At 41.4% G+C, this 27,912-nt stretch overlaps 1 protein-coding gene across 1 annotated transcript in view; it reads right to left on the reverse strand.

Annotated features, from left to right (window-relative positions):
* LOC124545165 (DNA-directed RNA polymerase III subunit RPC2) overlaps positions 1-27,912 on the reverse strand; it is a 192,022-nt gene that overhangs the window by 130,821 nt on the left and 33,289 nt on the right. The window contains exons 4-5 of the mRNA XM_047124000.1: positions 22,133-22,256; positions 2,101-2,268 (exon numbers count right to left, since the gene is read on the reverse strand). Coding sequence (XP_046979956.1) covers positions 2,101-2,268; positions 22,133-22,256 — 292 coding nt within the window. The remainder of the gene's footprint in view (positions 1-2,100; positions 2,269-22,132; positions 22,257-27,912) is intronic.

Below are 27,912 nucleotides of genomic sequence, written 5' to 3' on the forward strand. Positions count from 1 at the left end.
TCTCCCATCCTTCATCAAAGACACCAACCACTTTCTCGAACGCCTGGAATCCTTACCCAATCTGTTACCCCCGGAAACCATCCTTGTAACCATTGATGCCACTTCCTTATACACAAACATCCCGCACATCCAGGGCCTCGCTGCGATGGAGCACTTCCTTTCACGCCAATCACCTGCCACCCTACCTAAAACCTCTTTCCTCATTACCTTAGCCAGCTTCATCCTGACCCACAACTTCTTCACTTTTGAAGGCCAGACATACCAACAATTAAAGGGAACAGCCATGAGTACTAGGATGGCCCCCTCTTACGCCAACCTATTCATGGGTCGCTTAGAGGAAGCCTTCTTGGTTACCCAGGCCTGCCAACCCAAAGTCTGATACAGATTTATTGATGACATCTTCATGATCTGGACTCACAGTGAAGAAGAACTCCAGAATTTCCTCTCCAACCTCAACTCCTTTGGTTCCATCAGATTCACCTGGTCCTACTCCAAATCCCATGCCACTTTCCTTGCCGTTGACCTCCACCTGTCCAATGGCCAGCCTCACACGTCCGTCCACATCAAACCCACCAACAAGCAACAGTACCTCCATTATGACAGCTTCCACCCACTCCACATCAAACGGTCCCTTCCCTACAGCCTAGGTCTTCGTGACAAACGAATCTGCTCCAGTCCGGAATCCCTGAACCATTACACCAACAACCTGACAACAGCTTTCGCATCCCGCTACTACCCTCCTGACCTGGTACAGAAGCAAATAACCAGAGCCACTTCCTCATCCTCTCAAACCCAGAAACTCCCACAGAAGAACCACAAAAGTGCCCCACTTGTGACAGGATACTTTCCGGGACTGGATCAGACTCTGAATGTGGCTCTCCAGCAGGGATACGACTTCCTCAAATCCTGCCCTGAAATGAGATCCATCCTTCATTAAATCCTCCCCACTCCACCAAGAGTGTCTTTCCACCGTCCACCTAACCTTCGTAACCTCTTAGTTCATCCCTATGAAATCCCCACACCTTCTTCCCTACCCTCTGGCTCCTACCCTTGTAACCGCCCCCGGTGTAAAACCTGTCCCATGCACCCTCCCACCACCACCACCACCTACTCCAGTCCTGTAACCCGGAAGGTGTACACGATCAAAGGCACAGCCACGTGTGAAAGCACCCACGTGATTTACCAACTGACCTGCCTACACTGTGATGCATTCTATGTGGGAATGACCAGCAACAAACTGTCCATTCGCATGAATGGACACAGGCAGACAGTGTTTGTTGGTAATGAGGATCACCCTGTGGCTAAACATGCCTTGGTGCACGGCCAGCACATCTTGGCACAGTGTTACACCGTCCGGGTTATCTGCGTACTTCCCACTAACACCAACCCTTCTGAACTCCGGAGATGGGAACTTGCTCTTCAATATATCCTCTCTTCCCGTTATCCACCAGGCCTCAATCTCCGCTAACTTCAAGTTGCCGCCACTCATACCTCACCTGTCATTCAACAACATCTTTGATTCTGCACTTCCGCCTCGACTGACATCTCTGCCCAAACTCTTTGCCTTTTAATATGTCTGCTTGTGTCTGTATATATGTGGATGGATATGTGTATGTGTGCGAGTGTATACCTGTCCTTTTTTCCCCCTAAGGTAAGTCTTTCAACTCCCGGGATTGGAATGACTCCTTACCCTCTCCTTTAAAATCCACATCCTTTCGTCTTTCCCTCTCCTTCCCTCTTTCCTGATGAAGCAACCGTTTGTTGCGAAAGCTTGAATTTTGTGTGTATTGTTTGTGTGTCTATCGACCTGCCAGCACTTTCGTTTGGTAAGTCACATCATCTTTGTTTTTAGATATCTGTGTGTGTGTGTGTGTGTGTGTGTGTGTGTGTGTGTGTGTGTGTGTGTCAGAGAGGGGTGGGCGGGAGAGAGGGCACACGCTCACACAATCGCATTTGCCCCCCCCCCCCCTCCAGACACACACACACACACACACACACACACACACACACACACACACACACAAATCAAAACCATTTCAATAGCAAAATTATGGGTTATTTTATAACTATGCTTTTAAGTCATCAAAAAATTATGCTTACATCTTGCAGTGTGTTATGTTTTAGGTAATATTTTCCATTTTTGACAACAACATTTGTTCGAGACTTTTTCTCATGAGTGCTGCTTGTAACTTGACACTGAACACCACCTTTGCCGTCATCCTCTACAATAATCCTGTTGCGAGCCAACTGTTCTTGCATCAGGATCACCTATAACAATAAGCACATGTATTCTTAAGTACCATATATATTACAAAGGATGATAAAAAGATAGATACATATATTATATACAGGGTGTTACAAAAAGGTACGGCCAAACTTTCAGGAAACATTCCTCACACACAAAGAAAGAAAATATGTTATGTGGATATGTGTCCGGAAATGCTTACTTTCCATGTTAGAGCTCATTTTATTACTTCTCTTCAAATCACATTAATCATGGAATGGAAACACACAGCAACAGAATGTACCAGTGTGACTTCAAACACTTCGTTACAGGAAATGTTCAAAATGTCCTCCATTAGCGAGGATACATGCATCCACCCTCTGTCGCACGGAATCCCTGATGCGCTGATGCATTCCTGGAGAATGGCGTATTGTATCACAGCCATCCACAATACGAGCACGAAGAGTCTCTACATTTAGCACAGGGGTTGCATAGAGGTCACCGAATCTGTTGTTAAGAAGCGTATGAACATTTCGACTGAAATGTGCAGGAGCTCCATCGTGCATGAACCACATGTTGTGTCGTACTTGTAAAGGCACATGTTCTAGCAGCACAGGTAGAGTATCCCGTATGAAATCACGATAACGAGCTCCATTGAGAGTAGGTGGAAGAACACGGGACCCAATCAAGACATCACCAACAATGCCTGCCCAAACGTTCACAGAAAATCTGTGTTGATGACGTGATTGCACAATTGCGTACGGATTCTCGTCAGCCCACACATGTTGATTGTGAAAATTTACAATTTGATCACTTTGGAATGAAGCCTCATCCGCAAAGAGAACATTTGCACTGAAATGAGGATTGACACATTGTTGGATGAACCATTCGCAGAAGTGTACCCGCTGAGGCTAAACAGCTGCTGATAGTGCCTGCACACGCTGTACATGGTACAGAAACAGCTGGTTCTCCCGTAGCCCTCTCCATACAGTGACGTGGTCAACGTTACCTTGTACAGCAGCAACTTCTCTGACGCTGACATTAGGGTTATCGTCAACTGCACGAAGAATTGCCTCATCCATTGCAGGTGTCCTCATCGTTCTAGGTCTTCCCCAGCCGCGAGTCATAGGCTGGAATATTCCATGCTCCCTAAGACGCTGATCAATTGCTTCGAATGTCTTCCTGTCGGGACACCTTCGTTCTGGAAATCTGTCTTGATACAAACGTACCGCACCACGGCTATTGCCCCGTGCTAATCCATACATTAAATGGGCATCTGCCAACTCCGCATTTGTAAACATTGCACTGACTGCAAAACCACGTTCGTGATGAACACTAACCTGTTGATGCTACGTACCGATGTGCTTGATGCTAGTACTGTAGAGCAATGAGTCGCATGACAACACAAGCACCGAAGTCAACATTACCTTCCTTCAATTGGGCCAACTGGCGGTGAATTGACGAAGTACAGTACATACTGATGAAACTAAAATGAGCTCTAACATGGAAATTAAGCGTTTCCGGACACAGGTCCACATAACATCTTTTCTTTATTTGTGTGTGAGGAATGTTTCCTGAAAGTTTGGCCGTACCTTTTTGTAGCACCCTGTATAATGTATAGATCACAAAAATTCTATATGCTTTAATGAAAAAGTCATTCTAAGCATGTTTATTACAAACACAGTATGCAATCATTACAGTTCTGAAATTCATAGGTTCTACACATTTTACTGCTTGAAACAAATACAACATTTAAAACATAATTTGCCACACTGACACTGATCTCTGATAGGGACACAGAACTCTGAGGTTTGTGTGTGTGTGTGTGTGTGTGTGTGTGTGTGTGTGTGTGTGTGGAGGCGACAAGGGGGAGGTGAATGGACTGTTCTTTAAAGATATCTTGAGTTGGTAAGTAAGTAACTGCACTTGACTACTACAGTGCACCTTTCTTTCTTTCCTCATAGGTACTGGCTCAGCTTTCTGATGTACATGTTCCAGCCTTGCAATGTTAAGATTACACTCTTCACAAGTGCAAGACTCAATTCTTAAATCTGTAATTCAGTATCATTGTATATAATTTATTTTATGGAGTTACTATACCCATTTATCTACTTATAATAAAACCACGCACTTTCTTACAGAGCAAATCGTTTTTGGTATGAACAACAAATGCAATTAAAAACACACTGTTAAACTGAAAATATCACAAGAGAATTGTGCATAAATGCTAATAGCCTCAATAAAAATTACTGAGTATGTATCTAAAACTTGTACATAACTGGCTACAAAAAAGAGAGGAGACATGGATTGGATCAAGTATGGAATCAACTAACCCTAATGTGTCACTCCTTTATCAATTTTGGTATCAGAAAAGACCATCCAACCACACCAAAATGGGGGACAAAGACAGATGCAAACTGCATCAACCAAACATTTTGTAAAATAAAGAATAATAATATATCATTCAGTCTAATGATAGGTGGTATCACAAGTAGTTGTCAGCTATCAGAAATGAATAGATCGTCAAAAGTATCTGCATGTGATCCAAATGATACAACTGTACAAATCATGAATCCTCCACAAGAAAGCAGCTACGCTTGTGATAAAAAGTACAAGAAAATCAAATTAAAGGTAAACAGAAGTAATTCTTTTGTCTATACCTAAGTATGTTTGTTATTATAATGTAACTGGATAAATAAAAAAAAATCTCCTCACCAAGCAGTGGCAGCAGCGCGCACGCACACACACAAAGGGCTATCTTATGCAAGTTTTCGGAGCCATTGGATCCTTCTTCTGGCAGAAGTGTTGAAGGGGAAGGAAGGGGGGAGGGGAAGGAAGGAGGGAGGGTGAGAAAGAGGGGTGAAGGACACATAAAAGATACTGAATACATAAGAGATCTACTCATCAAATGGCGGCAGGAGAAAATGTATGCAAAGGTTACAGGAATGTGTTTGATGTTCATGTGATATCCAAGCAGCAATCTGGAGGGTGTGGGGAAGGGGAAGGGGGCAGGAGAACGGGAAGGGATAGTAGTGTATGGTTGGGGAGAGAGACTATTACTGCCCGGGGGAGTGTGCAGCAGCTAGACTGACAACAGGTGCAGTATCAGGAGGTTGCGGAGCTGGAAGTGGGGAAAAAAGGAGCAAAAAAGAAGAGGGGTCCTCCCCTACAATAATACCTTTTCTGAAATGTGCAAATGGGAGTTATCCTTACAACACATTCTCTGCTCCCATAATCATCCCAGCCTCAACCTACAGTGACATACACTCCCCACACCCTCCACCCAGCAGTTTCCACCCTCTCTGTCCTATCATCTCCTCCCCACTCCCATCTCTCACCCTGTTTACTTGCAGCCCTCTGCCAACGCATCTGCCTGTCTTTCCCCACTCCTCTCCTTCTTTGCTCCTTTTTACCCCACCTCCCTGCCCCACAGCCTCCTGACACTGAGTATATTATCAGCCTAGTCCCTACACACTCCACCAGACAGCAATTATCCCTCTGCCCACCCATAAACTACTATTCCTTCCCCTTCCCCATCCCCTCCAGATTGTTGCCTGAATCCCACATGATGTTGCATTCCAGTCCAAGATGCTGGAGCTGGCGGTAATGTGTGCATGAGGTGTGCTTGCTTGTGTGTGTGTGTGTGTGTGTGTGTGTGTGTGTGTGTGTGCGCGCATGTGTGTGCGTGCGCGTGTGCGTGTGTGTGTGTGTGTGTGTGTGTGTGTGTGTGTGTGTGTATCCTTTACTGATGAAGACTGTGGATGAAAGCTATATGTGAATATCTTAATTGTGTGTGTCTGCAATTTGATGTGTCTTCTTTACAGTAAGAAGCAATCTGTCTTTTCCTGCACTGTTAAAAACAAAGGTTGTTAAGAGAATAAAATACTGTATAAGGTGGGTATGGTTGTCTGCCATTAAACTAAAAATATCTTAGCCAGGCATTCTGCAACACACTAACACCAGCAGCCTATAAGCTGAGGCTGAAGTTCCAAGAATTCACAAAATTTTCAATCACATATCAGACTCATCCTATCATCAGTTAAAACATAACACAAGTCTCCACTTAAATTGAGTGCTGGCCTGCGAATAGAATCTCACACATATGCCATTAAAATGTGGATGAAGGGCAACAGGCAGATTCCATATTTCTAAATTTCCAAACAAGATTCTACATGGTACCCCATAGCAGTCTGTTAATGAAAGTATGTGCATATGGAATAGGCTCCCAAATATGTGCCTGGCTCAAAGACTCCTTAAGTAATAGAATACAGTATTTTGTCCTTGATGGCAAGTGTTCATTAGAGACGGGTAACATCAGGAGTGCCCCAGGGAAATGTTATAGGACGGTTGCTATTTTCTATATACATAAATCATCTGGCAAGCAGGGTGGCAGCTATTGTTCACTGATGATGCTGTAATGTACAGAAAGGTGTTGAAGATAAGTGTCTGTAGGTTGATACAAGGTGACCTAGATAAAATTTCTAGTTGGTGTGATGAATGGCAGCTTGCTCTTAATTTAGAAAAAACAAACCCTTAATGTAGGAAAAACAAACCCTTAATGTAGGAAAAACAAACCCGTAATGTAGGAAAAACAAACCCTTAATGTAGGAAAAACAAACCCCTAATGTAGGAAAAACAAACCCTTAATGTAGGAAAAACAAACCCTTAATGTGCAAATACAGCATCAGTAGTGTTATGCTTGACACAGTCTCCTTATTTAATTATCTGGGCATAACGTTGCGAAGCAATATGAAATGGAACAAGCATGTAAGGGTTTTGGTGGGAGGATGAATGGTCGACTTCCGTTTATTGGAGAATTTTAGGAAAGTGTTGTTCATCTGTAAAGAAGACTGCATATAGGACACCAATGTGACCTAGTCTTGAGTACTGCTCAAGTATTTGGGATCCACACTAGGTTAGATTGAAAGAAGACATTGAAGCAATTCAGAGGCGAGCTGCTAGATTTGTTACCAGTAGGTTCAATCAGAATACAAGTGTTACAGATATGCTTTCAGAGCTCAAGTGGAAATCCCTGGAGCGAAGAAGACATTCATTTCGAAGAACACTACAGAGGAAGTTTAGAGAACTGGCATTTTAAGCTGACTGCAGAACAATCCTACTGCTGCCAACACATATTTCACATAGGAACCACAAAGGTAAGATACGAGAAATTTAGGGCTCATATGAAGGCATATAGACAGCCATTTTTCCCTAGCTCTATCTGCAAATGGAACAGGAAAGGAAACAACTAATTGTAGTAAAGGGTACCCTCTGTCACGTGCCATATGGTGGCTTGCGGAGTATGTATATATGTATGTATGTAGATGTACATAGAGATGTCACAGGCACCACCAAAATAATTACGAGTTCTTCAATTAATTAAGAAAGCAATGAGTAAGAGAAAACGATGTGCTACATGCAGACATATCAGTGCCACTGTTACATGTATATGTTCATCCATACTCTATAAGTAATTGAAGTGCATGACAGAGGATACTTCCCATTGCACCAGTTGTTAAGGCTTCTTCCTGTTCCATTCTTGCATGCAGTGCAGGAACAATGGTTGTTTAAACATCTATGTGTGCTGCAATTAATATAATCCTGTCCTTGTGAGCCCTATGCTACTGATATATATAGAGGATTTATATTACTAGATTCATCACCTAAATCTGTTTTACGTTTGTTGTGCCAGAAACAGGAGTGACTGAGGACACGGGGATCGAGCCCTTTGTATACTCCAACTTGGTTCTTAAAACTTTGTGAGTACGCTTTCAAAGGATGATTTGCATCTGTCTTCCAGTGTCTGCCAGTTCAGTTCAGTTCCTTCAGCATATCTGTGACTCTCTCCCATGGGTAAATCTGTTATGTTCCACATCCCCTGTTAGTCCTGTTTAGTACAGGCCCACACACTTGAGCAGTGTTCTATGAAGGGCTCGACAAATGTTTTGTAAGCAATTTTCTTCATTACTCTCTGACTGAATGGAAGAATGGCAGAGACGGACAATTGGTTTCACTGATAGCAGCAAGTTTTCCACTCCCAGTAACTCATCAGTGCACGACCTTTTGATTCAACAGTGATCTTGAAGCTTTAGTTTTCTTGCATCCAGAATGCTGCAGCCTTATCTGGTGTTAGTAAAAGATAAAAATGGTATGGATCATTTGGATATTTTTTTGTAATGTTTGTCACACCAATTGGATTGATTGTAGAGCAGTGACTGAATCTGGACAAGAAAGTTATTACTACTATAATGTCTCATCTGCTTCTAGTACCTTAAGGATTATTTACATATCTTAATGTTCACTGTAAATGGTTCTGGATAGTAAATAGTGAGGGTATGTCCATGGAAAACTAAGGAGCAGTCAAGAGTGTTTCCCTGGTTGGATCCTTTTATGTCTACTTTACCAAATTGCAGTGCTAATCCAAATATTGTACACTGACAATTTAAAAGTACACTCGGGGTGCTTTCATTTTTAAAACATGTTAGAGCTAAAATAAGTTTACACTTCTGAAGGGATCCAAGACAGCTTTTTGCTCCAACCATAAATACCTAAAGGCATCTCTAAAGAACAACTCTTGAAGTAAACTCTAACAAATCCCAAAGGGTTTCCTCCCCTTATATGATGATTATCAAAATATTTTGCCCCTAAAAAAGTGGAAGGAGAGCAGAGAGGGGGGTGAGGTACAGCAACAATGGTAAGATGAGCTAGCAATTTTAGCGATTTTATATTTTACTGGCCTTTCAAACAGCATTTTCTACCTGCTGTAAAGAGGGAGTTCAGTGAACTCCACAGAGAGGATGGGAATTGGATACTGTCTCAAAACCAATTTATGCATGGTGGATTGCATCTTCAGGTAAGATATCCTAGCAGGTCCAACACTGTGCAACTGTAATCAATCCGTGACTGTACAAAGACTCTATAAAACTGAAACAAATAAGTTCGGTCTGATCCCTATGTCTTGTTACAGGTGCATCACCAAAATTTTGAGTGTTAATGCATCTCTCAGGTGCATCAGCCAATTCAACATATCTAAAATGAGACTCAGGAAACTAAATGAATTCTGAATTTAAAATGATGGACTTCTGTAATTTATATGTGATTAAAAACACATTACTTGCTAAAAAGAACACACACAGATATCTGCAAGTTACCGGCCCGTCCATTGTCCACATTCCACAGTCCGATTGCTGGTGTGAGTCTAACTAGTACAATTGACTCACTAGCTCATTCATTCATTATTCAATGTCTATTGAGTTTGGATGTGGATAACACAGGAACAAAATGCCCATTTCAACAGGGGCAATTCAACTGAAACTGAGAAGAGTGATTTCTTCAAAAGAATGGCACAGCACCTCCTATAGCCCAAAGCATTGAACTATGGCACCAGCAGCTCAAAGTCATTGATCACTAATGTAGTGAGAAGTCAACATGTTGCTCTCGTATGCTCATTCAAGACAGAGTCCAATCAACAGAATTCTGCACATACCCCTGATGTTACTAATCAGTCGCATAAGTAACTACTAGGCTGTATACAGGGGCAAATTATGTTAACTAAAAAACTGCAACTGTTTAGGACTAAACAGAGGCAAGGAAATGCAGGACAAGACAGCCAGACACAGAGTCGGGAGGCTGTGGGGCAGGGAGATTGGGGGTAAAGGGGGAGGAAGTGGAGTGGAGCAGAAAAGGAGAGGAACGGGGATGTGGGAAAATCAGGCAGGTCTGTTGGCACAGGATGGCACACAATGAGGGTGAGGGGATGTGAATAGGGCTGAAGTTACAGGATAAAGGAATGGGAAGTGTTGAGCATGTGGTGTGAGGACAGTACGTTACTGTAAGTTGAGGGTGAGATAATTTCAGGAGCAGGGAATGTGTTTTAAGGAGAGCTCCCATCTGCACAGTTTAGAAAAGCTGGTCATGAAGGAGAGGATGCAAGTGGCTCAGATTGTAAATCAGCCACTGAAATAAAGCATGTTATGTTCAGCTGCATGTTATGCCACAGGGTGGTCTACCATGCTCATGGCCACAGTTTGGTGGTGGCCATTCATCCTGGTGGACAGCAGGATGGTTGTCATACCAATACAAAAAGCTGTGCAACAATTGCAGCAGATGTGGTATATTATGACATGGTTGCTTTCACAGGTGGCCCAGCCTCTGATGAGGTAAGATTAGCCTGAGACAGGGTTGGAATAAGAAGTGCTGGTGAGCTGGTCAGGCAGGTCTTACACATGGTTCTTCCGCAGGGATATGGTGCCTGTGGCAAGGGGTTCAGATTAGGAGCGGCATAGGGATGAACTAGGATGCTGTGGAGGTAGGGAGGCAATGGAACACCATTTTAGGAGGGGTGGGGAGGATTTTGGGTAGGATGTCGAGGGGATAGAAGGATCTTGGGTAGGATGTCCCTCACATCAGAGCATGACGACAGACATTCAAAGCACTGATGGAGAATGTGGTTCAATTGTTCCACTCCGGTGTGGTACTGTATGATGAAGGGAGCACTCCTTTGCCGCTGGTTGTCGAGGGTGGTGGGAAGATTGGAGGTGTGTGGGAAAATGGGAAAGGAGATCTGTTTGCAGACTAGGTATGGGGGACAGTGCCTATCTGAGAACACCTTGGTGAGACCTTCAGCATATTGCGTACAGAAGTTCCTGTCACTGCAGATATGCTGGAAGTTCACACCATGATGATATCACCAATGACTCTGAACCAGACTACGTGTTTGGCATTTTGAGAGGCTAGGAAAGTTTTCTCTAGACAGCCCATAAAAGGACGGCATACGATGGTACCATGTGGGTGGCCTCGGCTGTATAGCAGATTTCTTTGTATACTTTCCCTTCAGTGAAGAAGTAGTTGTGTGTTATGATAAAGTTAGTAAAGTGTGTGAGGAGTGAGGTAGGGTGTATGGAGTCTATAGGACATTAGGAAAGGTGGTGTTCAATAGTGGCAAGACCATGGGCAAGAGGGGTGTTGATTTATGGGGAAGTGGCAACAACAGTGACAAGTAGGGATCCAGGAGGTAAAGGGATGGGGACGGTGGAGAGTCAGTTAAGGAAATGGTTGGTATCTGTGAACTGGAAGACTGGATTTCAGGCAATTAGTTGAGGGTATTGGTCAATGGGGGCCAAAATTCGTTCAGTGGGGGCACAGTAACCAGCTACAATGGGGCATCCAGGATTGTTGGTTTTTGGGGTTTTTGGGGGGCATATAAAATGTGCATGTCATAGGAGTGAGGAGGGAAATGGATTCAGTGATGAGGTTCTAGGAAGTGCCTGAGTCTTTAAGCATGGGCTGGAGGTTATGCTGTACTTGTAGAGTGGGATCACTATGGCAGGGCAGGGTTTATAAGTGGAGGAGCCAGTTAAATGGCAGAGGCCTGTCACCAGGGATCACTATGGCAGGGCAGGGTTTATAAGTGGAGGAGCCAGTTAAATGGCAGAGGCCTTCCACCAGGCAGTCATTCCAGTTCATAACTTCCATGTGGAAACCTTTGTCAGTGGCCAGTTCATAACTTCCATGTGGAAACCTTTGTCAGTGGACAGGGTGATCAGGGCAGAACTTGTTTCCATGTTGTGTATAGCTGTTCTTTATTCTGTTGAAATTGTTGTGACTGACAGTCCGAAAAATTTCTCTCTCTCAACATGTACGCTGCTGGGATGCTATTCATACTAGTCCAGATGTTGCCTGAATCAAATCACCCAGAACACAGTCCTATTGCAAGATGGCAGCTGTCCCTTTATGGTTTTGGTTCACCCCTTCACAGAAAATCCCGCATCTACGTCAGTTAATAAGCTTGTAGTTCCACTAGCCTAATTTAGAGCTTTTGATACATTAATGACATTGAAATTATGATTGCCTCATTAGCTATGTGTTAAAACTCTAGTCTAATCTGATACCTTTCACTCAATTTAATGTGCAATAATTTGCCCAAAAATTCAAAGTTAAATAGTTATAAACTTCACTGCAGTGCTTAAAATCATTTCATATACTCTGTGCCATCAAATATCACAACAATTATTAATATGGCTCCACTTCCTTTTTTATTCTTCTTTCTATTGCAATATTGAGACTTATGGTATCTATGACAGTTCTCATGTTGTGGGTGAAACTACGCATATTTATAAACAATTAATAAAAACAAATATGAACCTTAGGAACTGAACATTAAATATAGCAAGTAACAATGTCCGCCACTGCATAATGCCTTGATGGATGTGTATTTGACTTGTACCAGATTTTATATTAATTTTCAATTGACTTTCAATTAAAGTGCATCTCACAACTTAATTTATCGTGTTACAAATCGTGTGAGTATCTCAATCGGAGCATGTCACTGAGAGCTACAGTTTAAGTACGTGAACTCCTTTACACATTAAATAACACGAATGTTGTCAAAAATTTACTGTATTAAACTTAGAAAAAACTTTTCCATGCTGTATCTTTTTACATGTATTGATTGTAATTTATATCTAAATACTGGCAGAATTGAGTTGCTGCCATCTAATTTTCTTCACTGTACCCACGAGGGTTACCCAGAAAATAATACACTGCTTTTTTTTCTCAGTTGAAAACAATATTACGAATGTGAAATGTTATGTATGTATTATTTGTAGTCTCCTGAATGGGCGTGCCAAGTTTCCATCACTTACGACAAATAGTGTAGCTGCAGGACAGTTTCAAAATGGCATCTGTGTGGGGAATATTCACAAACACTTGTGCAAAGTCTATGGAGCATCTGCTGTCGACAGAAGTACAGTTAGTCACTGGGCACAGAGGGTGAGGTCATCAGATGGCAGTTTGGCGGAGCTCCATAATTTGCAGCGGTTGAGGAGATCCTCCACAGGTGTAACAGCTGACATGTTGCAGTGAACTGATGTTGCCATTCACCATTAATGGATGCCATTTGTGGAACACATTTTGGGGGCTATGAGGTGGTGATTCACACAACGAAGCACTGGCACCACTACCAGGACAAGTATTGGTACCGACAGGAAATACACGCCCTTGCTTCATGCAGGAGGAAGACCACAGAACGGGACAGACATTACGTGAAAAAATTGGGTGTGTAGATAAAACACCAATCTTTTATATGTGTAATTCTCATTATGTTCAACAAAGAATTGTTGAAGAAAAAAATGTGGTGCATTACTTTCTGGACAACCCTCATATTATGGTTTGCACTGTAGATTCACAAACACAAACAATATATATAGAAGCCACTGAGTGTGCTAGCGGCGGAACTGATGTCACATATGCTCATTCAAATTTTGATATGCAAACTGCTTTATACATTAAATAACATGGAAGTTGTCAAAGATTTACTGAATTAAACTTACAAAAAAACTTTGCACAACATGACTGCTAGCCAGAAGCTGGCACATCCACCATGGCCTAACCTGGGCCTGAGGCAATGTGCACACTGAGTCATCATCGCAGGATGTGCACAACTCAAATGCCACTTATGAGCAAAAATCAAACCTCCATGTTTAATATAGTTCATCATATCACAACCAGTTAATCCCACATTCTTCAAAGAATCAAACTTTCATTTATAAAACAGTTTCAAATGAGTTAATGTGTTAAATATTTGACAGTAAGAATGTAACCAAGAAAAACTTTAGAAAAGGTTTGAAATCATGCTTGAAATCTGTTGGAAGTCACTATTTAATTGCTATGAAACACTGAATGAACAAGTTGTTGTTGTAGTGGTCTTCAGTCCAGGGACTGGTTTGATGCAGCTCTCCATGCTACTCTATCCTGTGCAAGCTTCTTCATCTCCCAGTACCTACTGCAACCTACATCCTTCTGAATCTGTTTAGTATATTCATCTCTCGGTCTCCCTCTACGATTTTTACCCTCCACACTGGCCTCCAATGCTAAATTGGTGATCCCTTGATGCCTCAGAATATGCCCTACCAACCGATCCCTTCTTCTAGTCAAGTTGTGCCACAAATTTCTCTTCTCTCCCAATTCCATTCAATACCTCCTCATTAGGTATGTGATCTACCCATCTAATCTTCAGCATTCTACTGTAGCACCACATTTCGAAAGCTTCTATTCTCTTCTTGTCCAAACTATTTATCGTCCACATTTCACTTCCATACATTGTTACACTCCATACAAATACTTTCACAAAAGACTTCCTGACACTTAAATCTATACTCAATGTTAACAAACTTCTCTTCCTCAGAAACACTTTCCTTGCCATTGCCAGTCTACATTTTATATCCTCTCTACTTCGACCATCATCAGTTATTTTGCTCCCCAAATAGCAAAACTCATTTACTTCTTTAAGGAAACTCATTTAAGTGTCTCATTTCTTAATCTAATTCCCAAAGCATCACCCGACTTAATTCAACTACATTCCATTATCCTCATTTTGCTTTTGTTGATGTTCATCTTATATCCTCCTTTCAAGACACTGTCCATTCCGCTAAGCTGCTCTTCCAGGTCCTTTGCTGACTGACAGAATTACAATGTCATCGGCAAACCTCAAAGTTTTTATTTCTTCTGCATGGATTTTAATTCCTACTCCAAATTTTTCTTTTGTTTCCTTTACTGCTTGCTCAATATACAGATTGAATAACATTGGGGATAGGCTACAACCCTGTCTCACTCCCTTCCCAACCACTGCTTCCCTTTGAAGTCCCTCGACTCTGATAACTGGTATCTGGTTTCTGTACAAATTGTAAATAGCCTTTTGCTCCCTGTATTTTACCCCTGCCACCTTCAGAATTTGAAAGAGAGTATTCCAGTCAAAACTGTCAAAAGCTTTCTCTAGGTCTACAAATGCTAGAAACGTAGGCTTGCCCTTTCCTTAATCTATTTTCTAAGATAAGTCATAGGGTCAGTATTTCCTCACATGTTCCAACATTTCTATGGAATCCAAAATGATCTTCCCCGAGGTCGGCTTCTACCAGTTTTTCTATTCATCTGTAAAGAATTCGTGTTAGTATTTTGCAGCCATGGCTTATTAAACTGATAGTTTAGTAATTTTCACATCTGTCAACACCTGCTTTCTTTGGGATTGGAATTATTATATTCTTCTTCAAGTCTGAGGTTATTTCACCTGTCTCATACATCTTGCTCACCAGACGGCAGAGTTTTGTCAGGGCTGGCTCACCCAAGGGTATCAATAGTTCTAATGGAAATTTGTCTACTCCCAGGGCCTTGTTTCGACTTGCGTCTTTCAGTGCTCTGTCAAACTCTTCACGCAGTATCATATCTCCTATTTCATCTTCATCTACATTCTCTTCCATTTCTATAATATTGTCCTCAAGAACATCACCCTTGTATAGACCCTGTATATACTCCTTCCATCTTTCTGCTTTCCCTTCTTTGCTTAGAACTGGGTTACTATCTGAGCTCTTGATATTCATACAAGTGGGACTATTTTACTTCCGGAATATTTTATCCAAAAGGATGCCATCATCATTTAACCATACAGTAAAGCTGCATGCCCTCGGGAAAAATTATGGCTGTAGTTTCCCCTTGCTTTCAGTTGTTCGCGTACCAGCATAGCAAGGCCGTTTTGGTTAGTGTTACAGGGCCAGATCAGTCAATCATCCAGACTGTTGGCCCTGCAACTACTGAAAAGGCTGCTGCCCCTCTTCAGGAAGCACACGTTTGTCTGGCCTCTCAATAGACACCCCTCCGTTGTGGTTGCACCTACTGTACGGTTATCTGTATCGCTGAGGCACGCAAGCCTCTCCACCAACGGCAAGTCATGTTTCATGGGGGGGTAATTTGTGTTCCATTTTAAGAAAAAGAAGTTTTTCATGCACCTCAAAGTTTATGACATCATATCTCTGACACTGTGGGTCATACAACGGTATGATTTTGAAGGCACATTTAATGGTATATGCGGATATCATCTGTAAACTGCACTGCTATTGGAGTTGGTAGTAATGTTAGGTATGCCGTATGAACAGTACAAATGCAGTAAGTGAATAACTTTTTTTTCTGTCATCACTTTGTGGGGAGAATCTGCAAGAAAAAGTTTCATAAACATTTGACATTATGTTTGAAGTTTGTTGGAAGACACTAAGTGCTCTAATTCTCAAATAGTGGATTAATAAAGCCCAAGTATGAGTGTGCCTTGAAGGAAGGAAGAACGAGTTTAATGTCCTGTCAACATCAAGACCATTAGAGACAGAGCACAAGCTCAGATTGTTTTAAGGTTGGGGTAGGAAACTGCCCAAGTCCTTTTGAAGGAACCATCCCAGCATTTGTCTGAAGCAATTTAGGGAAATCACAGAAAACCTAAATCTGGATGGCTGGATGCAAGTTTGAACCATCACCCTCCTGAATGCGAGTCCAGTGTGCTAATTACTGCGCCACCTCGCTCGGTGCTGCCTCAAAGCTAACATACAGTTTGTAGCTATAAGAATTGTCATATGGTGTTAAACTTTTAACATAAGATTACACCTCTTTATGAGCAGATTATGACAGCATCTTAAATTTGTAAATTCAATAATTAATTATGTGAAATATTTAAAATCAAATATAAGGGGCATTCAAATGAAACCCAGTTAGTAGTGTAAAGTAACGGTAATGATTTTATTAACACAAAAATGTAGTTATATGCAGTACACATACTAAAAAATAGTCACCAAAACTGTCGACACATTTATCCCAATGCGACACTAGCCGGTCAGTTCCATCCTTGAAGAAGCTAGTAGGCTGCTGTTGGATCCAGGCCTCGACCTCGTTACACACTTCGTCATCGATTGCAAATCGATGTCCTCAAATAGCTTGTTTTAGAGGTCGAAACACATGAAAGTCACACGGTGAAACATCGGGACTGTATGGTGGATGCTCCATTGTATCCCACCGAAATTGCTGCAATGTCGTCTTCACCGCATTGGCCGTGTGTGGGCAGGCATTATCATGCAGGAGGATAATGCCACTGGACAACATGCCTCGGCATTTCGACTTGATGGCTCGTCTAAGGTTCTGTAAAGTGGCTTGATAATACTGGGCATTGACGGTTCTTTCCCATTCCAGGAACTCGACAAGCAGTAGGCCCTTGTGGTTAAAAAAGAACATCATGACCTTACCAGAACTGGTGCGCACAGCCTTTGATTTCTTTGGAGGTGATGCAGTTGCATGTTTCCACTGCTTGCTCTGATGCTTGCTTTCCGGTTCAACACTGTTCCACCATCTTTCATCACCTGTGACAATACGCAAGAAAGCCATATTCCTCCTCATAATTGCAGGTGACTAAGAGACAGTGCCATTCAAGTATTGCGCTGTTCGGTGATCAGCTGATGGGGAACCCATTGCGCACAGATTTTTCGAAAGTTCAAGTGTTGATGCATTATGGTGTGAGCAGTGCCCACGCTAATACCCACTAACTGATGGATCTCGTCCACGGTGATTCTACAGTTGTCCAAGACTAAAGCTTTCACTTCCACAACCATTTCCAGTGTGATGACATGCTGAGCCTGTCCAGGACAAGCATCGCCTTCCAGTGACTCGCGACCCTAAAGGAACCGTTTGCGCCATTCCACAACACTTGAACAACTCAGACTGTACTCACCATACAGAGCCTTCATCCTGCGATACAATTTCACGGCCTCCAACTCCCTCTGCCGCCAAAACTCAAATTACTCCTCACTGTTCCTGCTTACTCGCCTGCACGTTCGGTAGTGGATGACAACTTGTGTGACTACCTACGCATGCATCAGTCTCTCTACCAATAGATGGCGCCACCATAGCCGCAGTTATGTGGTGCCACCTCATGTTTAAGGCAAAGGTACATGCACTGGCCAGGTTTCATTTGAATAAACCTCATATTTGTTGGCCTTGGAAGTCGTTAGGGAGGCAACCTGCAATTTATGCCAAGTTCTGGGATAGTCACTTAGCACTTTACATCTCTTTGAAATACACTGTATCTCTCTTTTGCAGAACAGTTTTTCTTCTTATTGCAAGTCGGCATTTGATGCCATCTTAAATACCGTCATTATCAGTTATTTTGGTACTAAAATCGTAAAATTTGTGTACTACTTGCAGCATCAGCATCTCTCATCACCACGTGATTTCACTATATTATTCCATAAACCTTGCTGAATTTTATCTTATAACATCTTTCCAAGATACTGTATACCCCATTCAACTGATATTCCAACTATCTTGCTGTCTCTTATAGAATTCCAATGTCAAATGGCAAACCTTACAGTCTTCTCTCTCTCTCTCTCTCTCTCTCTCTCTCTCTCTCTCTCTCTCTCTCCTCCCTCCTTTCTCCCCCCCCCCCCCTCCCCCCTCACTGAACTTTAATTTCATTTCTAGACTTATCCTTGGTTTTCTTTCTTTACTACGTGCTCAATATAAGGATTGTACAACATGGATATACTACAACTCTTTCCCCCTCCCTTCTCAATTACTGCTTCCCTTTCATGCACTTTTACTCATAAACACTGTCTGGTATCTGTAAAAGCTGTAGATAACCTTCCACTGCCTGTATATTATCCCCAGATCCCCAGTAACTTCAGGATTCTGAAAGCTGTCTCTAAATTACTAATTCCATAAATGTGGCTTTGCTTTTCATAAACCTGGTGTCTAAAAGAATGTATAGCATCAGTGTTGCTTTGTGTGTTCCTACATTTCCCTGGAACTCAAACTGACCTTTCTTCTTCTGGTCTTCTGTCCTCCAGTTGTATTTTACAGTCATGACTTATCAAACTTATGGTTTGATAATAACAAACTTAATGGTTTGATAATATACACATCCGTCAGCACTTGCCTTTTTTGTTACTGGAATCATTAAGTTGTTCCTAAAATCTGTAGGATCCTGCATACCAGAAGGAACAGTGTTATCATGGTTGACCCTCCCAAGGATTTTATTAATTCTGAGGGAATGTCTTTATTCGGTAATGGTCTACAGATTTGCATTTCTTCTCTCCCAGTCCTAGTTTGTCACTTTGCCTGTTTCTTTTTATTTTTTTCATTAATCAAACTGAATATCTCCTGTGTTATCCACTAATTTCTGCTGGGTGTTGCTTTTTTGACTAGGTTTCCTTCTGCTGGCATTACTATGCCTTTCACGGCTGTTAATTCTTCTTCTATCCCGTTTCGCTTAGTTTCACCTAATGCACAGTCTGAAATTCTCAACACTCTCTGGTTGTTTCTACTTTTCTAGGAACCATCTCCTTAACTCACTAGGCTTTTGAATATATGTATATAATTGTACTCTGCAGTTCATAACCAATAAATTATGAGTGGGCTCCATATGTGCTACTTGCAATGTTTTGTGGGTTAAAACTTGGTTTCTAAATACTTATCTTACCATTTTGTAATCCATCAGAATCCATCCAGTGTCTCCAAGTCCCAGTTGTCTGCAATGATTAAACTGTGTTATGTGCCAGATTACACCGGGAAATTTTCTCTTTCATTGTTTTTCTAGTGCAGATTCTTCTGTCTGTCTTTGTTCTCTTCTTGCACCAACTACTGATTTCCATTACAATTTATTTCACATTACAATTAAGTTTCCCTTAATGTACTGAATAGTTTATTTGCCTCATCACAATTTTTTCAGTCTCTCTATCGTGCGGACACCTAGCAGACATATATACTTGTACTACTGTGCTGGACCATGGTTTCGTGTTTATCTTGGCTATCATAAACCATTTACTATGCTGTTCATGTAGTTCACCTGCAATCCTGTTTTCTTGTTGGTTATTATATATACTCCTGTATTAGCCATATTTGATTTTGTGTTGATAAGCCTGTACTCATCCATTTCTTCCTGGTACAAGAGTTCAGTAAACCCACTATTTATAATTTCAAACCATCTATTTCTGTTCTCAAAAATTTCACAGTTGAGGAAAGAACTAAAATTGTATGATATCAAGAATATCAACTGCTGCCACACTTGCTTCAGTACAAAAGAAAAACACAACAACGATATTCAATGTTGAGATGTCTCGTTCCCTTTGCAATATCTCTCAGCAAGTTTCTGACCAACCATACCTTTGGCATGCCCACCCTTCAGCTGAGATAAATGTTGATTTGTCACTAAAGATAACATATACAAAAGTCTTCTTCAAGCATTACAATTTTGTCTACAAAATCGACACAAACTGTAGTTTATTAGTAACAGTTTGTAAAGGCTGTAAATGATGACACACTTGCAAGCATTTTCATAAAACTCTCTACACAACCATAATTGGAGCTGCTCATCCTACAAACTAATTTACTGAGTCTCCAGAAAAGACAGTTGCAAGTCAAACATTCAGTTCACAGTCCTCTCTTTTAACCCTCAAGCAGGCACGCTATGCATAAAGTGCGCCAACCACATGTAACATTGTCTTGTACCATTCCACTGTTGTTTTACAATTGTGAGCCCGTACCTATTCCTTCTTTATTGCTTTAGCTAACACAGTGGTAAATTGGGGTTTCATTCATCCAAATGAGCAACAGTAATATACAACAGTCAGTGAACTAGACGGAAAAACATATACGATCCGTGCAAGAAAATGCCAAGGATTACGAGATAGCAGCACGATCCCAGTTGTCTACAGGATAATTAGTAATCACATAAACATTTGGCTGGGATCTGAAGCAACTGCACTCTTTAATGTTCCGAGTGGGTCACTACTGTGAGGTAACACTTGTACACAGCAACAGAGTGATACAATGGAAGTTTATTTTATTATTCTTTATTTAAACAGTGATTTAGCTCACATACTATACATTTGTTTTGTCATTGTTTAATTAAACTATAATTAAACTGTGATTTTGCTCATACATGTTTACCTTGGTCACATAAAGACAGCTATTCATTACACATGTAAAAAGTACGCCATGAACCTACTTGTGTTATGAAATCTGGCATGCCTACTTGAGGGTTAAAGACATTCTGCGATTTCACTGTCTGCAAACTGCAAAACAAAGACTGCTTTCTCTTCAGAAGTCATGTTTACTACAAAAACTTCAAGCAAAAATTTGAGGAACTAGTTTATAAGCATGCATGCAACTAAACGAGCACCTTTGTTCTTTCACTCTATGTTGAATTGTTCTCAAAACTATGCTTAAAACATACATTAAATAGAAACCTCAAAGTCTTTTTGATGCGCTCAATGTACAAAACAAATCATTTGTAAAGTTTAAAAAGATTCTTGGGCATATTCATAAGCAGAATGGTTTATACATGACCAAGGTATGGTTTTGACAGTGTAAGGCCTGAGATATTTGTTAATACAAAATGTTTAAGATAAATTAAGAATTCTACTCTTAGTGTTAAGTACAATGAATGCCTATGGAGAGGAACAGTGAGAGTGTAAATACCAGCCCTGGTTGAACTTAAAATCACACTTTCCTCTCTAAACACTTATATTTTTGACATCAGTACACTGTAAAGTTTGGAAGGTAGGAGACGAGATACTGGCAGAAGTAAAGCTGTGAGTACCGGGCGCGAGTCGTGCTTCGGTAGCTCAGATTGTAGAGCACTTGCCCGCGAAAGGTAAAGGTCCCGAGTTCGAGTCTCGGTCGGGCGCACAGTTTTAATCTGCCAGGAAGTTTCATATCAGCGCACACTCCGTTGCAGAGTGAAAATCTCATTCTGGAATCAGTACACTTGTTCACTATTTTATTCAGTGACATATCATAAGTCTGTTTTTATTAAATATCTGAAGGTAGTAAGCATGGCACCATAGGGAAGTCTGCAGCATGAATTTGAAATAAGGAAATAATGAGAGAAAATGAAGAGGATAATGACACACACACACACACACACACACTCACACAGAGTCAGTCAGTGAGAGAGAGAGACCATACCTTCCAAACGAGAACAAGACTATAAGTGCGAAAAGAAGATACACCATCTTTAGAAGCAAGCAAAGCAGAATACTGGTATTTTTACATTTGCTGACTTAAGACTTATGTATAATGTTTCCCTTGTAGATAATCACTCACTTTCTCTTGTCCTCTGACAATGAAATAGCCACCTGGGTCAAGTGGACACTCATTCATCTTGGCCAGTTCTGCCTGACTTTTCCCAGTAAGAACACAGTTAGAGCTGCGAAGCATAATTGGCATCCTGAAATGGAGTACTATTATTTTAATTATTTTGCACAACATTATTAAAAATTTAAGGAAAATATTAGTCATCATATTTAAAATTGTTTGTAAAGAAAATAGACTTAAGATACAAAGACAAAGGAATAAGTGCTATACAACTGCTCTAGCTCTAGCTGAAATACCTGCACTATCAACAACAATGATCTAATGTTACAACACAGGAAAGAAAATATATGCAGAAAGCAAATGAGGATTATCATCAGGAAAATACATAGGATAGATAGCAATGAACTGTAGACTGTGCAACAGGATTGATGATGTGAAGGAATGCACTGAAGTGGCTTAGCAGTAATTGTGGTGGAAGAGTATTAAAGACCCATAGTTTAAAATAAACACAAAGTTTTAATTTTGGCACTGATTCACATTTGACAAAAAATAGCATGTAGAAGTCATATTATTGGGTCATATTACTGTGTAAAAGTCTGTTAAAATAATTAAAAAATAATTAAATAGAGCACCTAGCTGACCACAGGGAGCCTAGGGGATATGCAATAAACTCTACTTCTCAATAATTTCCACACTGATTACTTCATAACTTGAAATAGAACTGAGGTCACTAGCAAATATTACAAACTGAGCTTATGCAATAGCGTAAAAAGTAAGCTGTTAAAATGTTGATACTGATAGCAGCACACTACACCAAAACACTCACTACATTTCCAATATATGCAAAGTTTGATTAATGCTATTTTCTTTCCCCTAAACAAGTGAAAAAGGAGGTTTTCCTCAGTTGTGTCAAAGACTTTAATAACCTTGTTTCCTGTCCATTATTCCCTCATCAATATAATTTTTTTACTCTAAAAAAGGCAACAGCATGTAGAGGAACATGAATTTATGACAAGATGTCCATCATGAATACTTTCTTTATTTGCTAGGACATTTCCTCTATTTCAGGCATACAGCATAAGGACAGAACATCTTGTTGTTTCCATTATCTCTACAAGAGTTGGACAATGCAATGGTTAATCTGTAAATCTGTATTTGGTGATTACATTTGCCACACTGCTCGCAAAACACTATGAGAATGGAAGCGCTGAATCTTTTTAACTCTGCATAATCTACACAGAACGTGCCTAGGACGCAAGCTTTAAGATGTACTATTATAGATGTGCACCCTAAATACTATCAAATACATTTCCATATTTATGACATTTTATGCGCAGTGCCACAATTGAAATTAAACTGGACTTCGAGAGGAGTTTATGTGAGCTCTGCTTCATATCTTTGATGTTTATTACTTGTAATTTTACAAAGGTTATATTTTTCTCAAATTATTAAGGGATTCATTGATGTCAGATGAATATCAGGCTTAAAATACTCCCTTTGAAGACTATTTTTTATATAAAATAATCAGTAAGTGCATCTGCAAGAATGGATCACATTAGGATGGATAGTCGCCTCACAAAGCTTCATTTATATTGTGCTGCACTGATTCCTAGGAGATACATATTGCTGCAGATCAGATCAGAAAACACACCTATCAGATGTAGCTGCAGCAAATATGGCTATTGTATGGCTATCTCCAGCGTGTTCAAGTTATGCATATTCATAGTAGAGTAGCAACTGCTGAAGCTACTGAAAACTGCCAATCTGATACTTACATCCACATCTACATCGATACTCTACAAATCACACTTAAGTGCCTGGTAGAAGGTTCACTGAACCACCTTCACAATAATTCTCTATTATTCCAACCCCAAATAGTGTGTAGAAAAAACGAGCACCTATATCTTTCTGTTACATTTTCTAAGTTTTCTCTGAATAAAACGCTGTCTTTGGTTTGCCTTCCTCACAACATTTTCTGTGTGTTATTTCCAATTTAAGTTGTCTGCAATTATAATACGTAGGTATTTTTTTTTAATTTATGACCTTTAGATTTTCTTGATTTATCATGTAACCAAAGCTCAATGGATTCCTTCTAGCACTCAGGAGGATGACCTTACACTTTTCATTATTTAGGCCCATTTGCCAATTTTTGAACCATACAAGTATCTGTTCTAAATCATTTTGCAATTTGTTTCGGTCTTCTGATGACTTTATTAGACAATAAACAACAGCATCATCTGCACACAACCCAAGACGGCTGCACAGATTGTCTCCTCAATAGCTTATATTGATAAGGAACTGCACAGGGCCTATAAACACTACCTTGAGGAACACCAGAAATAACTTCTGTTTTACTCAATGACTTTCTGTCAGTTTCCACAAACTGTGGCCTCTCTGACGGAAAATCACGAATCCAGTCATATAACTGAGACGCACGCAATTCCACTACAACCCACTTGTGTGGTACAGTGACGGAAGCCTTCTGGAAATCTGGAAATAAGAAATCAATACGAATTCCCTTCTCAATAACATGAGTAAAGAGCTAGTTGTATTTCATAAGAACGAAGTTTTCTAAATCCATGTTGACTGTGTGTCAATAGGCTGCTCTCTTCGAGGTAATACATAATCTTCAAAAAATATACATTCCAAAAGCCTGCTGCATATCAACATTAATGATATCGGCCTGTAATTATTGGATTACTCCTATCTTTCTTGAATATTGGTATGACCAAACCAGGTAAGGTGGCAAATAATTACTCTTTCAAGCTTCCTCTGCCCTTCCCACTCCCTTAAGTAACACACACAGCTTGAGAGGATGACATCACAGAGTACATTTGGGATGAGTTAAATGTAGTAACAATGGCTTTTTTTTCAGATTACAACTGGAGTCTTCACTATACTTTGCACTTCAGTTAGTGCTTCATTTACCGAATGGCACCTTCCGAGTTAGGGTGCAGGAGAACTACATGGGGCACTTTTCAGTAACCTGAGATGGAGATCCTGACAGAGGGAAGTGAGACACACTGCAAGTGGCATTCTCATCCAAGGACAGGAATCAGGAGGGAGACATTGTTTGCAAAGAGGATGGGGTACACGGGATGATCAGGGAATTGTGAAATGGTGATTGCATAAGAAACTAGGAGTTGGCCTTTATCATATTTGCAGAGGAGGAATCCCCACTTCTCAGAAGCGACTGTCAATGGGTCTAGAGCAAAAGGCACCAGTAGCCGGACACACCCCATAATGATGAACAGGGTCTCGTTGTTTCAGAGTGGAAGGAGCCACTGAGGCATAAACGTGACATCCATAACCTAAAATGGAGAAAACCAGAGTGTGTACTACAGATGGAGAAGAGTAGCACGGTCTGTACCCCAAGATGTGTAGGCCAGGAGGCAGAGAGCATTAAGATTCCACATGCAAGTAGTCTTCAGGTGGTGAATATGGTGCAACCGCATCAGCTTTTTATCAAAAAGAAGGTCCAAGAAATGGTACTGTGCTACAACATCTAGGCACTGGTTGGCTAAATAAAGTTCTAAACGAAATTAGAATTATATCGATGGGGACAGGTGAAAATGTGTGCCCCGACTGGGACTCGAACCTGCGATCTCCTGATTACATGGCAGGCGCTCTATCCATCTGAGCCACCGAGGACAAAGAGGATAGCACGACTGCAGGGACTATCTCGTGCACAACTCCCGCGAGACCCACATTCTCACCTTGTATGTCCACACACTACATTCATAGTGTTCCACCCCAACACATTCATTACTTGTGGAAGACATTCTTACCAAGTCTCGTAAGAGTTCGGGGAATGTGTGTGCATCTGCAAAGAAGAAGAAAGTCATGGCCGGTATTGCCAGAATGATATACTTTTATGGATATGGTTCTGTTCTTTCGGACATGTCCGAAAGAACAGACACCATATCCATATAAGTATATTCATATACATAAAGTTCTGGATGGGATGTATTATGGATCAACAGCAAAAATGCGTAACACGCATTTTGGAGGATGAAAACTGGAAGCCATGGGAAAGGGCCCACACGGAGGTCTGTTTGATGGTGCCTTGGAGCTTGCATTCAGCAGATGCTACCAAGTGGGAGTTGCATCAGATGCAAAACTCATCAACATACAACACAGTGGCAACCAGAGGCCCAACAGAGGTTACAAGCCCTTTGATGGTGATGAGGATGAGTGCAACACTTAACACAGAACCCTATGGGATACTGTTCTCCTGAATCCAAGGGGTGCTGAGTGAAGTACCAGTTCTAACCTGAAAGAGCAGGTGGGCTAAAAACTCAAGTAAAAAAATTGGAAGGAGCCTGCTAAAGCCCCAGTCATGGAGGGTAACTAAAACGCGACAATGCCAAGCCATGTCATATGCCTTATGCAGGTCAAAGTAGACTGCGACAAGGCATCAGCAGTCAGTAAAAGCTTGTCGCATTGCTGTTTCCTATCTGAGTAAATGGTCAGTTGTAGATCATCCTTCCCAGAAGCGACATTGATACGGAGACAAAAGGCCCCAAGATTCAAATATCCAAAGTAATCGGAAAATAAATCATCGTCTTGAGCAGTTGCTCAGGCTAATCACTTGGCAGCTGTCGAGAGACATTTGGTTTCATCCCAGGCTTAAGGATGAGAGTAGCTATGCTGTCTTGGCATTGCGAGGGGAAGGCACCCGTGAGTCAAATGCATTGAAGGCCCTGACTAGATGTTGTCTCTAGGTAACATCCAAGAGTTGGGTCATCTGACTGTGGCGCCTGAGGCCATGTCATGTGAAGAGGTAGAGCCTGCAAAAGTTCCCATTCAGTGAAGGGTTCTTATAGGCTTCAGTTTGGTGGGGGTTAAGACAGAGGGGGGTTTCTTCAACTCCTTGTTTCTGCCAGAGAAAGGTAGCAGGATAGGAAGAGGATGTTGATGCTGTCCCATAGTGTGTCGGGAGGAGTTCTGCAAGGATCGATATATCACAGTGCACAGAGCACCCTGTAAGATAAGACCCAGGACAGTTGATTGTTGCTGCCAGCCCAGAAGACTATGGCGCTTGGACTAAACCTGCGATAAAGAGGTATACATCCCCAGGGAGGAGACATACTGCTCCCAGCATTCCTTTTTACTCTGCTTAATAAGGTAGCGAGCCTTAGTATGCAAAGGTTTAAAAACAATAAAGTTGGTCTTTAGAGGGCATCATTTAAATCACTGCAACGCCCATCTACGTCCTTGGTCCACCACAGTACCAGTCGATGATGAGGGGGTCTGTGAATAGGGGGACAGCAGTGCCAGCAAAATGAAGAACGATGTCAGAGATATCTTGCACACCCACAGAGAGGGGTATAGAAGTGCATAGCAGACATGTATGAAGGCCAATTGACTCTGCAGAATGCCTCTCTCTCTGCCTGGCAGTGGTAGGGGAAGGATAGAATCACTGTAAAGTAGTCACTGTCACAAAGATCGTCATGGGTGAACAATGTAGGGAAACTATGAGAGCAGAGGAAGGCATCGTGAGATCAATAGCAGAAAAGGTGCAATGAGTGGCACTGAAGTAAATAAGGGAACCGTCACTGAGAGCATACAAATCAAAGTGTGTAATAAGTTGGTTCAGTTAGAAGACCGCTACCCTCCACAGGGGGTGGGGAGCATTAAAGTCTCTGAGGAGGAGACATGGGGGCAGGAGTTGCTGTATTAAGGTAGGCAGTCCACCATAAGGAAGTGGCCTACAGGGAGGGAGGTAGACATGGTAAATGATGATTGTTGGGATCGTTCGCACTCGTACCAATACTGCTTTCAGGTTG

The sequence above is a fragment of the Schistocerca americana genome, chromosome 8, assembly GCF_021461395.2.
Source record: "Schistocerca americana isolate TAMUIC-IGC-003095 chromosome 8, iqSchAmer2.1, whole genome shotgun sequence".
Lineage (NCBI taxonomy): Eukaryota > Metazoa > Arthropoda > Insecta > Orthoptera > Acrididae > Schistocerca > Schistocerca americana.